The sequence below is a fragment of the Saccostrea cucullata genome, unplaced genomic scaffold, assembly GCF_032062105.1.
Source record: "Saccostrea cucullata isolate Sc308-1 unplaced genomic scaffold, CSIRO_AGI_Scuc_v1 ctg236, whole genome shotgun sequence".
In the NCBI taxonomy this organism is placed as follows: domain Eukaryota; kingdom Metazoa; phylum Mollusca; class Bivalvia; order Ostreida; family Ostreidae; genus Saccostrea; species Saccostrea cuccullata.
The window spans coordinates 42,701-57,921 of NW_026932733.1; the positions used below are offsets into that span (position 1 = coordinate 42,701).

Here is a 15,221-nt window from a genome sequence, read left to right on the forward strand (position 1 = left end):
TTTCACTGACGTTTTTCATACTAATTGTTAGTCCATTATTTATACACTGAATTGACGACGGATTTATTTTTATTATGCGCCGGCATCGAAAGATCCGAGGCGTACCGGGTATATTGTTTTTGTCCTGTCTGTCTGTCTGTCTGTTTGTCTGCAAACTTTAACCTTCGCAATAACGTTGAACCATGAATAGCTGAGACTTCATATTTGGTATGCATACTCCACTAATTAAGTTCTTTCAAATGACATCAAGGTCAATGACCTTGTGACCTTGACCTAGACTGTGACCTATATGCTAAAAATTGTTTTTTAACTATAACTTTAACCTTTGCCATAACTTTTGAACCATAAAAGATAGAGACTTCATATTTGGTATGCATACACCACTGATTAAGCTCTTTTAAATGACACCATGGTCAATGACCTTGTGACCTTGACTGTGACCTGTACGCTAAATATAGCTTTTTTGTCGGCAAACTTAATTTAACCTTCACCATAAATTTTGAATGAAGAGAGATAGAGACTTAATATTTGGCAAGTACTTCACTAAATAAGCCCTTCCACATGACACTAAGGTCAATGACCTTGTGACCTTGACTGTGTCCTATATGCTAAAAATACCTTTTTTGAACCTTCACCATAACTGTTGAACCATAAGAGATAGAGACTTCATATTTGGTATACATACTTCATTATATCAAGTTTATTCAAATGACACCAAGATCAATGACCTTGTGACCTTGACTGTGACCTATTGCTAAAAATATGTTTTTTTAACTTTGTTGCCGCAGGGTGCATAGTGTGTTTCACAAACACATCTTGTTCGATCATGACATTAAGGAGCACACGGCGGGTGTTTCCGGACAGCACGGGATGCTCACTCCTCCATGGCACCTGATTCCATCTCTGATGTTTTGGAGGTCCATGTTTGCTCTGCTCCTGTTTTGTAGAGTTTTATGGACTTTTGTTCTTGAATTAATACTATCTCCATATGTTTCATAGATTAAAACAATTTTCAATAAAATTAGAAAGTTGTAAGCAAAAGGAAATTTGGATCTTTTTTAGTTCTTTTGTAAAACGGACCCCTGAAAATAATTTTCAAAGTGCGTTGATAAAAATCCGCGCCTGGGAAGAGTGTATTCATGCATGGTACCTGTTTGAAGGCCTTTGAGTTTTGATTAACTCAAGATTCCAAATTGTATACTCAGTATAAATTATGTACTTTCTGAAATAAGAAACTGAATCTTTCCATTGACTTTTTTTGGGGGGGGGAGGGGGGTGTTTTACTAATTTTTTAATATTTCAAACATGATTATTTGAATAAAATCAAGACATTCTAAATCTAGATGTTTAACCCTGAAAATTATTGCTTTGGTGCCTGATTTGTCTGTGTTTTACAAGAACATTAATATAATAAAATATTCCGGATTCATGATCATACTCGTCTTTAACTTTTACCATAGGTCAAAGTTCAAAGTACGAAATCTTTTTTTATTCAAGAAACAAGGGAGAATCTGCAAGGTAAGTTTGCTAGCGCTTTTAATCAATTGACATTTAATCAAACAATGACCATACATTTCAGAGTAGTCATGTCATTTGCTAAAACGTAGGATAAGTGGTTATTTCTGCATATGTATGGCCTCTGAAAATGAAAGTAGACAGACAAACCCACCGATGCCGATGGCGATGGGTTAGGAAACAGAAGTGGATTTATTGATCATAAACTAAAAGGGTATTAATACAAGAGTGTACAGTTGTGTCTTAGTTCTTTCACAGTCACATGATGTCTAAATTATTGATACCCAAAGGAAGATGGTAGCTTTAATATGTACATTTATCATGTTTATACTTAAGCATTGAATTCATATTTTTGGATGTCTTCGGTCCTATAACTACGAAAGCCGGATAGGCTCATTTCTGAGAAGATAAAAAAAAATTTAACTCGTTATAACGAGTTACTTATCTCGTTTTAACGAGTTAGTATCTCGTTATAACGAGTTAGTATCTCGTTATAACGAGTTAATTATCTCGTTATAACGAGTTAGTAGTATCTCGTTATAACGAGTTAGTTATCTCGTTATAACGACTTAATTATCTCGTTATAACGAGTTAGTTATCTCGTTATAACGAGTTAGTTATCTCGTTATAACGATTTAGTTATCTCGTTTACGAATTAATTATCTCGTTATAACGAGTTAATATCTCGTTATAACGACTTAGTTATCACGTTATAACGACTTAGTTATCTCGTTATAACGAGTTAATTTTTCTCGTTATAACGAGTTGATTTTCTCGTAATAACGAGTTAAACACTGGTCTAAAGTTGATATATCTAAATGATAGGAAGTAGAGCATATAAAACCGAGTCGATCAAGGTTGTTTAATAAAGTGTGTATGATAAAGATTTTGTTGAAAAACAGCAAACTAGTTTTTTTTTTTGTTTTTCGAGGGGTTGTTCCTTTGATTGTAGTTCGTTTATGTATAAACGATGCAGTTGATTTGTATTGTTTACTTAAAAGACCGAAGACAAATACATGTATACCGAAACTTATGACTGTCTCGTGATGTTGTGTTGGCAGTACCCCTAGAATTTTACGCCCATGACCTAACTGCTGATGTCTCCATATCCCCCTTCTTCAAACATTTTTGTGTATATAATATATGTTGCATTAATGCCTGTGTTAGGTTGCTATCATAATGTATAAATTTAAGTTCATAGACATTGATTATGAAAGCTAATAAGTCATCCAAAACATATTTAAAAAGTAGTGTCTTTTATCGGAGAAAGTTGTCATACATAAATTGCCAAACTTTGAAGCAAGTACATTTGGCAATATATATTTTTTTAATATTATGTCCTTTGACACGTTAACGAATAAATGTGTAAATGTTTTCAAATAAAGATTGCTATACTTATCAAAATGTGATTATTGACAGCCAGATAGTTCAGAATTAATATTATTCAAACCATATCGCAAATTAAATTTGCAACTAAATATATCAATTTTAAAGTTACGTACGACTGATAATTATCAACTAAATTTCAATGGCATTAAAACTACATCCATTTTTAATTCCCACATTGCTATTAAATTTGGAAATAAAGGGGAAACTTATCATTTCGTTATAAGGAGATTATTATCTCGTTATAACGAGATAACTAACTCGTTATAACGAGTTAATTAACTCGTTATAATGAGATAACTAAGTCGTTATAACGAGATAATTAACTCGTTATAACGAGATAATTAACTTGTTATAACGAGATAACTAACTCGTTATAACGAGTTTATTAACTCATTATAACGAGATAACTAAGTCGTTATAACGAGATAATTAACTCGTTATAACGAGATAACTAAGTCGTTATATCGAGATAATTAACTCGTTATAACGAGATAACTAACTCGTTATAACGAGATAACTAAGTCGTTTTAACGAATTTACTAACTCGTTATAACGAGTTAACTAACTCGCTATAACGAGATACTAAATCGTTATAACGAGATAAAACTAAGTCGTTATAACGAGATAATTTACTCGTTATAACGAGATACTAACTCGTTATAACGAGATACTAACTCGTTATAACGAGATAACTGACTCGTTATAACGAGATTACTTACTCGTTATAACGAATTAAATATTTTTTTTTCTTTTCAAAAATGAGCCTATCCGGCTTTCGTATATAACACACCTGGCCGTGCCTAAAATTTATCATCCCGCGCTAACGCGCGGTATGATAATTTGTCGGCACGGCCAGGTGTGTTATAGGACCGAAGACATCCAAAAATATGAATTCAATGCTTATATTTACATTCTCTAATTTTCCTTCTTCATAATTGCTTATTTCGTTAATCTTAAATGTGAATTTAGCGCCCTTCAAAACTGCCGTGGTTAATAGATGTAAGAGCCGTTTGTGACGTCAAATGACATTAAATGACGTTGCAAAGTTAAATAACGCAAACAAACATTGCGAGGAAAAAAGTGACAAATTAATTCTTAACGCACATTACATTAATTTTTAAGTTAATTTTTCAGGGTTATAGTTTTTCATTAAATTGAAATAAAACATTTTATATTTTTGTGTTCCTAGAGTATAGAAAATGCACATAGTTCCTACTGTGTATTCTAATGCGCGGTGACATGGTTTCGCGTGTGTTATAGAAATTTGAACGTCGTAGATATAAGGAAAATTACACTGAATGTAAGTATAAAGAAATAAATAATCAAGGACTGTGTTCAACTTGCACACTTTAAATAAACACTATTTTTAATGAGTGGCGCTGTATAACTCTCTGGTCGTCCATTTCCAAATTTTTATGTCCCTGTAACCGAAGATTCGGGGTTATATAGTTTTTGTTGTGTCCGCCCAGCTGCCTGTCTATAGATATATCTGTTTGTCTGTTTGTCCGGAAAGACTTTATCATTTAACCTCGCCCATAACTTTTGATTTAGTGGAGCTATGACTTTCATTTTTACATGTGTATTCTTTGTGACAACACCTTTCTTTAGGTACCACCAAATTTGACCTTTTGACCTTGGAGTTTGACACACTTTTACACAAAAATTCTAAACTTTTACTTTTGCCATAACTTTTGAACCTTAGATACTAGGACTACATACTTCACACATGTATTATTTATGAAAAGACCTTTCCTTGGATACCAACAACTTTGACCTTTTGACCTTGGAGATTTATGTGCTTTATAAAAAACTTTAACCTTGGCCATAACTTTTGAACAATAAGGACTAGGGCTTTCATACTTCACATATTTAAGCAGGCTAGGGGTCAACAAATTATTTTTTTTATGAACTACCAGATATAACTTAAATTTTGGGATATGATATCTTAAGCTGTCAACTATCATTTGGCAAAGAAAATTTCATAAATTTTAGTTTTAAAATTTGATCATTTTATTATATCTTTATATGGAGCTCTTCTTCTAAAGGAGATTAAATAGTCTAAAAATGGCCACAACCACCCAGCCCCTTTAATCCCTCTGAGAAGACTTTTTAGCTCACCTGAGCCGAAGGCTCAAGTGAGCTTTTCTGATCACATTTTGTCCGTCGTCCGTCTGTCCGTCCGTCTGTAAACTTTTCACATTTTCGACTTCTTCTCAAGAACCACTGGGCCAATTTTGACCAAACTTGGTGAAAAGCATCCTTGGGTGAAGGGGAATATAAATTATTAAAATGAAGGGCCAAGTCTCCTCACAAGGGGAGATAATCAAGAAAAGACAAAAATAGGGTGGGGTCATTAAAAAATCTTCTTCTCAAGAACCACTGGGCCAGAAAAGCTGAAACTTATGTGGAAGCATCCTGGGGTAGTGTATATTCTAAATTGTTCAAATCATGACCCCCAGGGGTTGGGCGGGGCCACAGTGGGAAATCAAAGTTTTACATAGAAATATATAGGAAAAATCTTTGAAAATCTTCTTCTCAAGAACCACTGGGCCAGAAAAGCTGAAACTTATGTGAAAGCATCCTGGGGTAGTGTAGATTCTAAATTACTTAAATCATGACCCCGGGGGGTTGGGTGGGGCTACAATAGGGAATCCAAGTTTTACATAGAAATATATAGGAAAAATCTTTAAAAATCTTCTTCTCAAGAACCACTGGGCCAGCAAAGCTGAAACTTGTGTGGAAGCATTCTTGGGTAGTGTAGATTTCAAATTGTCTAAATTATGATATGTTGGGTAGGGTGGGGTCACAATATGTATTACAAGGGGGAAATCTGGTAAAGAACAGAATGGTCAAAGCTTCTCAGGTGAGGGATGTGGCCCATGGGCCTCTTGTAATTGGATACCAACAACTTTGACCTTTTTACCTTGCAGTTTGACCTACTTTATAAAAACAAACATTGACATAACTTTTGAAGGGTTAGGGCAAGGGCTTTCATACTTCACATATTTAATCCTTGTGACAAGACCTTTCACTGGATATCAACAACTTTGACCCTTTGATCTTGGAGTTTGACCCACTTTTTAAAAACTTTTACCTTGACTATAACTTTTGAACAGGTGGTGCTTGGCCTATCGTATTTCACAATTGTATTACTTGAGAGAAGACCTTACTTTTGGTACCAACAGAATTATCAAATTTGCATTTAAGGAAAGTTTAATCTTTGCTATGTTGCCATTCGGGGGCATCAGTGTTTCACAAACACTGTTACAGATGATCTTGTTCAGACCAGCGAACTACAGATCTGCAACTATGTCCAAAGTTAAAGTTTTTTTTTAAAATGAGTCAGTGTCAAAGGTCAAGGTCAAAAGGTGAAAAAATATTATATCCAATGAAAAAGGCCATGTTAAGTTGAAAACACTTTTGAAATGTGCTAGCCCTAGCACCATAAGTTCAAAAGCCTTGAAAAAGGTTTAAGTTTGTAAATTCTTACAATTTTGGGTCAATCTCCAAGCTCAAGAAGTCAAATACGGGGGTTGATCCAAAAGTTCGTGGAATTTCTTTCTAAAATTTTATCCTGATTTGATGAAAACAAACAATAGGCATATTTATAATACAGAGTCATACTGCAACAATATTGGAAAATTTCACCCCGTTCCAATCACCAATAAGGTCACACGAGCTTTCTGAAAATGGATAGTTGTGAAACCCGGGGGAGACTTCGACGTAACGTCAAGTTAGGTATGTTACGTCACGTTTTAGAAGCATCTCACCCTACTGTCCAATTAGAATACGTAATTCAACAAAATGCTGCCCTTTTGTCCATTTTTTTCTCAAGAAAAGCCTGGGTATCCTCTTGTACCAACTTATCTTCATTTTTCACTCATATTTCAAAATACTCCCCATCTTACCGTATGATGTTCCAATTTCAGTAGCAATGTCAAGAACAGTACGTCAGCCGACAGCGTCCATTAACGCTTTTAATTTGTCTAGGGAATAAACACTTAAAACAGAGCCTCCAAAAGGCGGCCACACCTTTAATCATTGTCCATGGAAGTTCTATTTTTCTTAAATTTCTTACGACACTGGAACCCAGTAGCTAAATGCATTTTTCCCAATCCTATGTCAATAATATACGCGTTTAAGATAGAGTGATCCCGAGATTTTCATAAAACTTATGACTTGATTAAAATTTGACGTTGGCTAACAACCTAAAGATGAACAATAAATCTTCAACTAATGAACTAAATATCCAGTAAAATCAGTAAAAATCTCATAAAAAGGTTTATAAAAGATAGAACAATCGTAATAATGACATATTTTTCGTTTTCTATAACACATAGGACGGTTTTATTCTCATTTCAAGAATTAAAAATTAAATTGATAATAAACATGTTGATGTCTCCCCCGCCTTTCCAAACATCCGTTTCTATGGCAACTGCCATAGAGTAATTATCAGAAATATTTAAAATATTTTTATATTTTAAATATTCAACAAGTGTCTATATTCTCTAGGGCTGTGTATTGGGCCAAAAATTTCGATACGATACGATACAATATTTTTTAAAGCGATATGCGATATATTGGATTCTATAACAAGTCAATCAGAAAAGGCTTTTAAATCATTTTAATGCATGAATTTCATAACAATTGAGTGTTTTATTACCCATTTTAAAGTTCTTATGTCATTGTCATTACAAATAACACTTCAAAATGAAACTTTTAATGACAGTAAAAGTTTAATGACAGTACATGTTCAAATAAAAATCTCTTTGTACTTTGTAATAATTATAAAAACTGTGTTATTTCCTTTCAAATTATATAATTATTGAACAGTTTTAATTCAAAAAAGTGAATTGTAATCTTTGGTGATTAAAATTCCCATCTTTTTAACAGAATTGGAAAAAAAACTGTCTGTCCGATACGTATTGGAAGTTATTTTTCGATACGATATTATTCTTGAATATCGATACGTATCGATATATCGATATATTGATACAGCCCTAATATTCTCATTTGTAATTTTCAATCAATTTCACTTATAGATAAATAAAATATGAAGAAATTCCACGAACTTTTGGATCAACCCTCGTATACTGGTACATATCCAAAAGAAAGACCCAATCATAGGAATACACCTGTGAAATATAAAAGCCATAGCTCCAACCAATCAGAAGTTATGGGCAGTGTTTAAGTTTTTGCAGACAAAAAGACAACTCGACAGACGTATGGGAAGGGCAAAATATATATTAATGTACCTTGGAATCTTCGATTTTTGAGTTATAACAATGGTTTATTCATTTTCATACATATTTATGTGTAAATTATCCAAAAAAAAAAAAAAAAAAGGTTTGATCACAGAAGGGTGTCCTAAGTCCCCCTGTGTCTCTTCTACAACTTGTACTGATATTATAGAAAATAATTTGTTTGTGACCTGTACAAGAACAATCAGAAATATTTAAGACTCATAGAACTAGTCTAGTGTTATTCCTATCGTAAATATAATTCTATTTTCTTCATCCAGATGGCTCTCCGAGGCGTCAAAGTGATAGAGTTTGCTGGCCTAGCTCCAGGACCTTTCTGTGGCATGATTCTGTCAGATTTTGGGGCCAAAGTCATTAGAATTGATAAGGTATTTCTTTAGGGTGGGATTTTGCAGCCCAAAAATTCTTTGAATGCTTCATTTGATGAATTTTTTTTCATATCCAGTTGGTCATCTACAAAGATGACCTCTGCTGTCAAAGAGAGGCAAAAATTAAAGCTGTCGTTCCTTTAGTGTGTTTTTTTAATAAAATCTAATAATAATTTTTATTTTTTACAAAGGTTGATTGTAAAAAATAGACTATAGTGTTTTGACTCTTTTGGATGTTAAATTGAAATACCATATTTATCTTTTCTTATCTTATACATATTTAATCATATACTTCTTTATCAGCCTCACTCAGTGGACATGGACAAGCTGGCCAGAGGGAAGCGCTCTATAGCCATTGATATGAAGAAGAAAGACGGCATTGGCATTGTCAAAAAGCTGTGTTCTGATGCTGACGTTCTTATTGAACCCTTCAGGGCAGGTATGTATTATATCTTGACAAGAACATTTAGGAGTCACAAGGTTCAAAGGTACACATGATAACAGATCAGAAAGAATTACTTAAATGTACTCTTCTTAAGGATAGGACTGAAAAATGTTGGAAAGCTAGATGGGAGCACTAGATATCGGAGGTAAAATCTTGTTTCCAAGTTCCAGAGTCAGCAATGAGACTAGAATAGGAGCTCTAAAAATTAAGTGTAGCAATATATGGGAAAAATTTAATCTGCAAAAAATTGTGTTTATTTATTGGAAAGGTATGGCACAGAAAAATACTGCATGATATGATGAGAATAAGCTTTTACTTGTTCTGCTGAATTTGACAGTTGTAATTATCAAATTGCATACTTACAGTTAAGTGTATGAATTTCTCACGTTATCATTTTGTCAAATGCTTAATGAAAAAATATGTTTGTTAAAAAATGATATTAATCATTATTGTGTTGATGAGTGTTCTGTATAACCCTAGATTAGTATCCAAGACGTGAGTACCTGCATTATTTATTCTTTGCTCTAAAAAAATGTTTATTTGATCAGTGTATATTGATATAATGTTTGTATATTGTAGGTGTAATGGAAAAGTTAGGTTTGGGACCTAAATCTCTTCTGACTGAGAATCCAAAGTTAGTGTATGCCAGATTAACAGGGTATGGTCAGAGAGGAGTCATGTCCACTCGGGCAGGCCATGATATCAATTATATAGCAACCTCAGGTGAGGGTCCCAGACAGGCCATGATATCGATTACATAGCTACCTCAGGTAAGATTCCTAGACAGGTCATGATATCGATTACATAGGTACCTCAGGTAAGGTTCTCAGACAGGTCATGATATCAAATACATAGCTACCTCAGGTAAGGTTCCCAGACAGGCCATGATATCAATTACATAGCAACCTCAAGTGAGGATTCCAATCAGGCCATGATATCAATTACATGGCTACCTCAGGTGAGGGTCCCAGACAGGCCATGATATCAATTACATAGCTACCTCAGGTGAGGGTCCCAGACAGGCCATGATATCAGTTACATAGCTACCTCAGGTGAGTGTCCCAGACAGGCAATGATATCAATTACATAGCTACCTCAGGTAAGATTCCCAGACAGGCCATGATATCAATTACATAGCTACCTCAGGTGAGGGTCCCAAACAGGCCATGATATCAATTTACATAGCTACCTCAGGTAAAGGTCCCAGACAGGCCATGATATCAATTACATAGCAACCTCAAGTGAGGATTCCAATCAGGCCATGATATCAATTACATGGCTACCTCAGGTGAGGGTCCCAGACAGGCCATGATATCAATTACATAGCTACCTCAGGTGAGGGTCCCAGACAGGCCATGATATCAATTACATAGCTACCTCAGGTGAGGGTCCCAGACAGGCCATGATATCAATTACATAGCTACCTCAGGTAAGGTTCCCAGACAGGTCATGATATCAATTACATAGCTACCGCAGGTAAGATTCCCAGACAGGCCATGATATCAATTACATAGCAACCTCAAGTGAGGATTCCAATCAGGCCATGATATCAATTACATGGCTACCTCAGGTGAGGGTCCCAGACAGGCCATGATATCAATTACATAGCTACCTCAGGTAAGGTTCTCAGACAGGTCATGATATCAATTACATAGCTACCTCAGGTGAGTGTCCCAGACAGGCCATGATATCAATTATATAGCTACCTCAGGTGAGGGTCCCAGACAGGCCATGATATCAATTATATAGCTACCTCAGGTGAGGGTCCCAGACAGGCCATGATATCAATTACATAGGTACCTCAGGTAAGATTCCCAGACAGGCCATGATATCAAATACATAGCTACCTCAGGTAAGGTTCCCAGACAGGCCATGATATCAATTACATAGCTACCTCAGGTGAGGATTCCAATCAGGCCATGATATCAATTACATAGCTACCTCAGGTAAGATTCCCAGACAGGCCATGATATCAATTACATAGCTACCGCAGGTAAGGGTCCCAGACAGGCATGATATCAATTATATAGCTACCTCAGGTAAGATTCCCAGACAGGCCATGATATCAATTACATAGCTACCGCAGGTAAGGGTCCCAGACAGGCATGATATCAATTATATAGCTACCTCAGGTAAGATTCCCAGACAGGCCATGATATCAATTACATAGGTACCTCAGGTAAGATTCCCAGACAGGCCATGATATCAATTACATAGCTACCGCAGGTAAGATTCCCAGACAGGCCATGATATCAAATACATAGCTACCTCAGGTAAGGTTCCCAGACAGGCCATGATATCAATTACATAGCTACCTCAGGTGAAGGTCCCAGGAGTGCCATGATATCATGGGAAGGCGTCTATTTGAAAATTCAGTATTGTACCCAGTTTTGAAATTATATCTTATATATGTATATGGTACATATTTATATACACTATTGTCTGACAGTTAGAGTATTGATAGACTGATTGATGGAATGTTGAAGCAATTTGTAAATGATTATGATAGATAACCTAAAAAAACAGTTTTATGGTCACAATGTATGGTAGTAGTACCTGCTTTGTTCTTTTCTTTGCAGGTGTTCTGTCATACCTTAGGAGGAAAGGAAAAAAGCCACATGCTCCAGTGAACTTGTTGGCAGACTTTGCTGGAGGAGGAATGACCTGTGCTTTAGGGATAATGTTGGCCTTGTATGAAAGAACACAGTCAGGTCAAGGTCAAGTCATTGATGCTAGCATGGTGGAAGGATCGGCTTATATAGGTATGTCCAATAATGTGTGTCTGTCTATCTGTTCTCATTAACAAGTTCATTAATTTAATGGTTGTATACCAAATATGGATAGTCTTTGAGTTTTCTAGCATTTTACATTTCCCAAAATGTTCTCTAAAGTATTGAAAGCAGTTCATTTTCTAATAAAATACTGGTACCTTGAGAGAGCTTTAATTAATTCCTCTATCGTTACATCATGATTTTGTACTTGATGTTAAAATAGAAAAAAAAACAAACAATAATTCATGTCTTATATGTATACCGGTATTTAAATCTTATACTAGTACATGTATGTCTGAGTACTGACTTGTTCAAGTATATTGTGAGTACTCAAGGATATGATGAATTTATTTAATATACATGTACATGTATTGCAAAAAGTTCATAATAATATGTTTTGAATGCATCTTAAATCCTTTTGAACACAACTGCTTATTTTCAATTCAGCAAATTGGTTGTGGAGATCCAGTGACCTTCCTATTTGGGGGAGACCCCCTGGTGAGAACCTTTTAGATGGTGGTGCCCCCTTTTATGATACATACGAAACAGCTGATAAAAAGTACATGGCTGTTGGTGCTTTAGAACCTCAGTTTTATGTCAAACTTTTACAAGGTATGCTGAACATCAATAAAACCTAATTATTACATTTTAATAGTTTAACAAGTCCAGTCTGACTTCTTCATATTCTTTCAGGACTGGGTCTTAGTTTGGATGATTATCCTCAGAGTTTGTCAAAGTCAGATAAACTGAAAGACAAACTAACTCAATTGTTTGCAACTAAAACTCGTGATGAATGGACAGAGATTTTCAAAGAGACAGATGCATGCTGCACCCCAGTACTAGAGCCAAATGAAGCACCAATTCATCCTCATAATGTGGAAAATAAATCGTTTTTACAAAACACTGATGGGAAATATGAATCCGGTCCAGCACCTAAGCTGTCTCGTACACCTGGTGTTGATAAAGTGTTACCAGCCCCTTACCTAGGACAGCATACTGTAGAAATTCTGAAGGAAATTGGTTTTTCAGGGAACACAATCCAGAACTTTATTGATTCTGAGGTGGTTCATCAAAGACAGAGCAGTGCTAAGTTATAACTTTTTACCTCAATTTCTGGCCGAATTTTTCATGTATGTTGTATTTTGGCTATTATGAATGATAAATTTTGCAAATGTTCAGTTTAAAGCAAATATGTAAATAATGATCAACGAGGCATTCACGCATGAAAAAGATCCAGAATATCGGCATGTGAAATTTGTACATCATATTTTCAGTATTCAGACATTCATAATCAATAACTTAGATATTTGTTGCTTTCCTAAATGAATCAAATAATTTAATGATAGTACATTACTCTCCTTTATCTCAATCTGATTATCATGGGAAATTATTTCTTTTTGATAAATATTCAATAATTGATCTCTGAAAATTAAAGCATAAAAAAATTAATGCACAGAAAAAGATAAAAATGTCTCAATGACGTATACTTCTATTTGAATGAAATTTTTTCCTTAATTTGGTCTCTTGTTGAAATAAATGTACTTAAATCCAGTGAATATGTAGTGTTATGATCAGTATGCATATTTCTGTATAGATAGACTACCGATATATATCACTTTATCAGAGAAAATAAATTTATATCTGTACATAGTCAGTCTGGTGAATTTCTGTAATTTAAGTCACCGGTATAACTATGTGTTACTGTTTATGGTGAAATAGCAGTAAAATGAAAGAAATCTGTGATTTTGATAATAAATATAATTTTCAATTCAATCTTATGACTTATAATTGTTCATATTTTAAAGATTCATTTCACCCAGCTCAATATATTGATGTTAATCCGGGTCTTTTCGGACCTCCGATTTCCTTCCGGTATTTAGCTGTTCCTTGTCATAAAAGTTGAACCAACCAGATTATGAAACGAAAATAGGATGTTGAAAACATATATAACCGATATTTAAGATATTATGCAGGTAGGTTTGATCTCATATTACAAAAGCATTGAAAAATTCCATTCATAATGCAATAAGTTTGTTTAAATCAATTCGACTGCGTGAGAATGACAGAATCAGCTGCTTATAATGTATTTCGAATTTCCTCTAAAAACAGGTGACATCCTTTATAGGCTATGTCATTGGGTTCAAAATAGAATTAAATGTTGCATTTTCAGCAAAGGTATTCAAAAAGAGGGACCAATTTAAAAAGATTTTGGACAGGTTACAGTTCTTGAAACGGTTGATGTTTTAGGAGAGCTGGTAAACCTACTCAGGTCCGGCACAATGTCTTCATTAAAGCCATATAGCTTGATTTAGCTATATAGCTTTATTAAGCTATTCGGAATAGCTTGATTAAGCTATTTTATCACACTTTTTTCTCAAATGTTTTATTTTTTCAGCACGCGCAAAAAGTCGCACCTTGGTCACTGCAGCAGTGGGAATATTAAGCTTTGAACTCTTCTGAATACAATGCATGTAAAAATCACTCACCAAATTGCGTCTCCTTGAGAGACTTTGTACTCAAAGTTTTAAAAGTTTGGGGGCTATTGATGAGTGACCACACAGTTATTTCTCGAATGAAATTATAAAGGAGGTCAGTTAATATGGCCAACAGGATAATTGATTGGTAACAGTTCAACACAATGAGAAGCAATCATACTTATCCACGCCTCACCGCACTCAATATAATAATGCAGTTACTCAAACAATGGAAATTCATCTTTTGCTTAAAAGTATTCAACAACAGCAATGTTAGAACTTTCTATGATATAGGTTGTATTTTTGATAGCCAAAAGTACATATATGCATAGTCAAATACTTGCGACTTTTTGTTTATTTCTTACTAAAAAACGTTTATGTTAACAACTGCATATAAATTATAGCTTTATTAAGCTATTTTAAATAGCTTAATAAAGCTATATAGCTTTTTAAAGCTATATAGCTTAATCAAGCGATTGTGCTGGACCTGCTACTGTACCGTACATGTATTACTGTACTGTATCAGTATTGCTGGATCTGACCAAACTCGAATAGATAATGTTTCTAGGAATGTGTCTATCAGACTTGCTATACATGCTGGATTTAGCCTATTCTCTTTAGAGAAGTGAACAGGTTTTTGTAATGTACATGATGTAGCATTGTAAGCAAAAGTCTGTCCACTTCTCTAAAGAGAATAGATCTGACCTGTATTTCTAGATAAATAAACACTAAAACAGGATGAACTTACAATATTTGGAGACTGTCTCAGTGTGAGGTAATTTTCAAGTGATGACTTTGAAAACATGCATGGATTGGAAGATGTATCGATGCATTACTAGACAAGTTTCAGTTGCTAGATCTGATCTATTTCCTGATGACCAAGTTGCGCAGTGGTTAGAACATCTGCTCTAAGGTCGGGAAGTAAGGAGTTGATCCTTATGTTGCACGTTCTAATCCCATGTGGGATGTGGAGACCGGTCCTCTGGATGAGACCGTAT

The 15,221-nt window shown here is 34.7% G+C and overlaps 1 protein-coding gene across 1 annotated transcript; it reads left to right on the top strand.

The window, feature by feature from the left end:
• Positions 1–1,707: 1,707 nt before the first annotated feature.
• LOC134235959 (alpha-methylacyl-CoA racemase-like) lies at positions 1,708–13,112 on the top strand. The gene is made up of 7 exons (XM_062718136.1): positions 1,708–1,729; positions 8,426–8,533; positions 8,837–8,972; positions 9,558–9,701; positions 11,558–11,740; positions 12,197–12,361; positions 12,443–13,112. Exons 2-7 carry the CDS (start codon positions 8,426–8,428, stop codon positions 12,844–12,846), a joined length of 1,140 nt encoding a protein of 379 aa, XP_062574120.1. The 5' UTR covers positions 1,708–1,729; the 3' UTR covers positions 12,847–13,112.
• Positions 13,113–15,221: the final 2,109 nt, after the last annotated feature.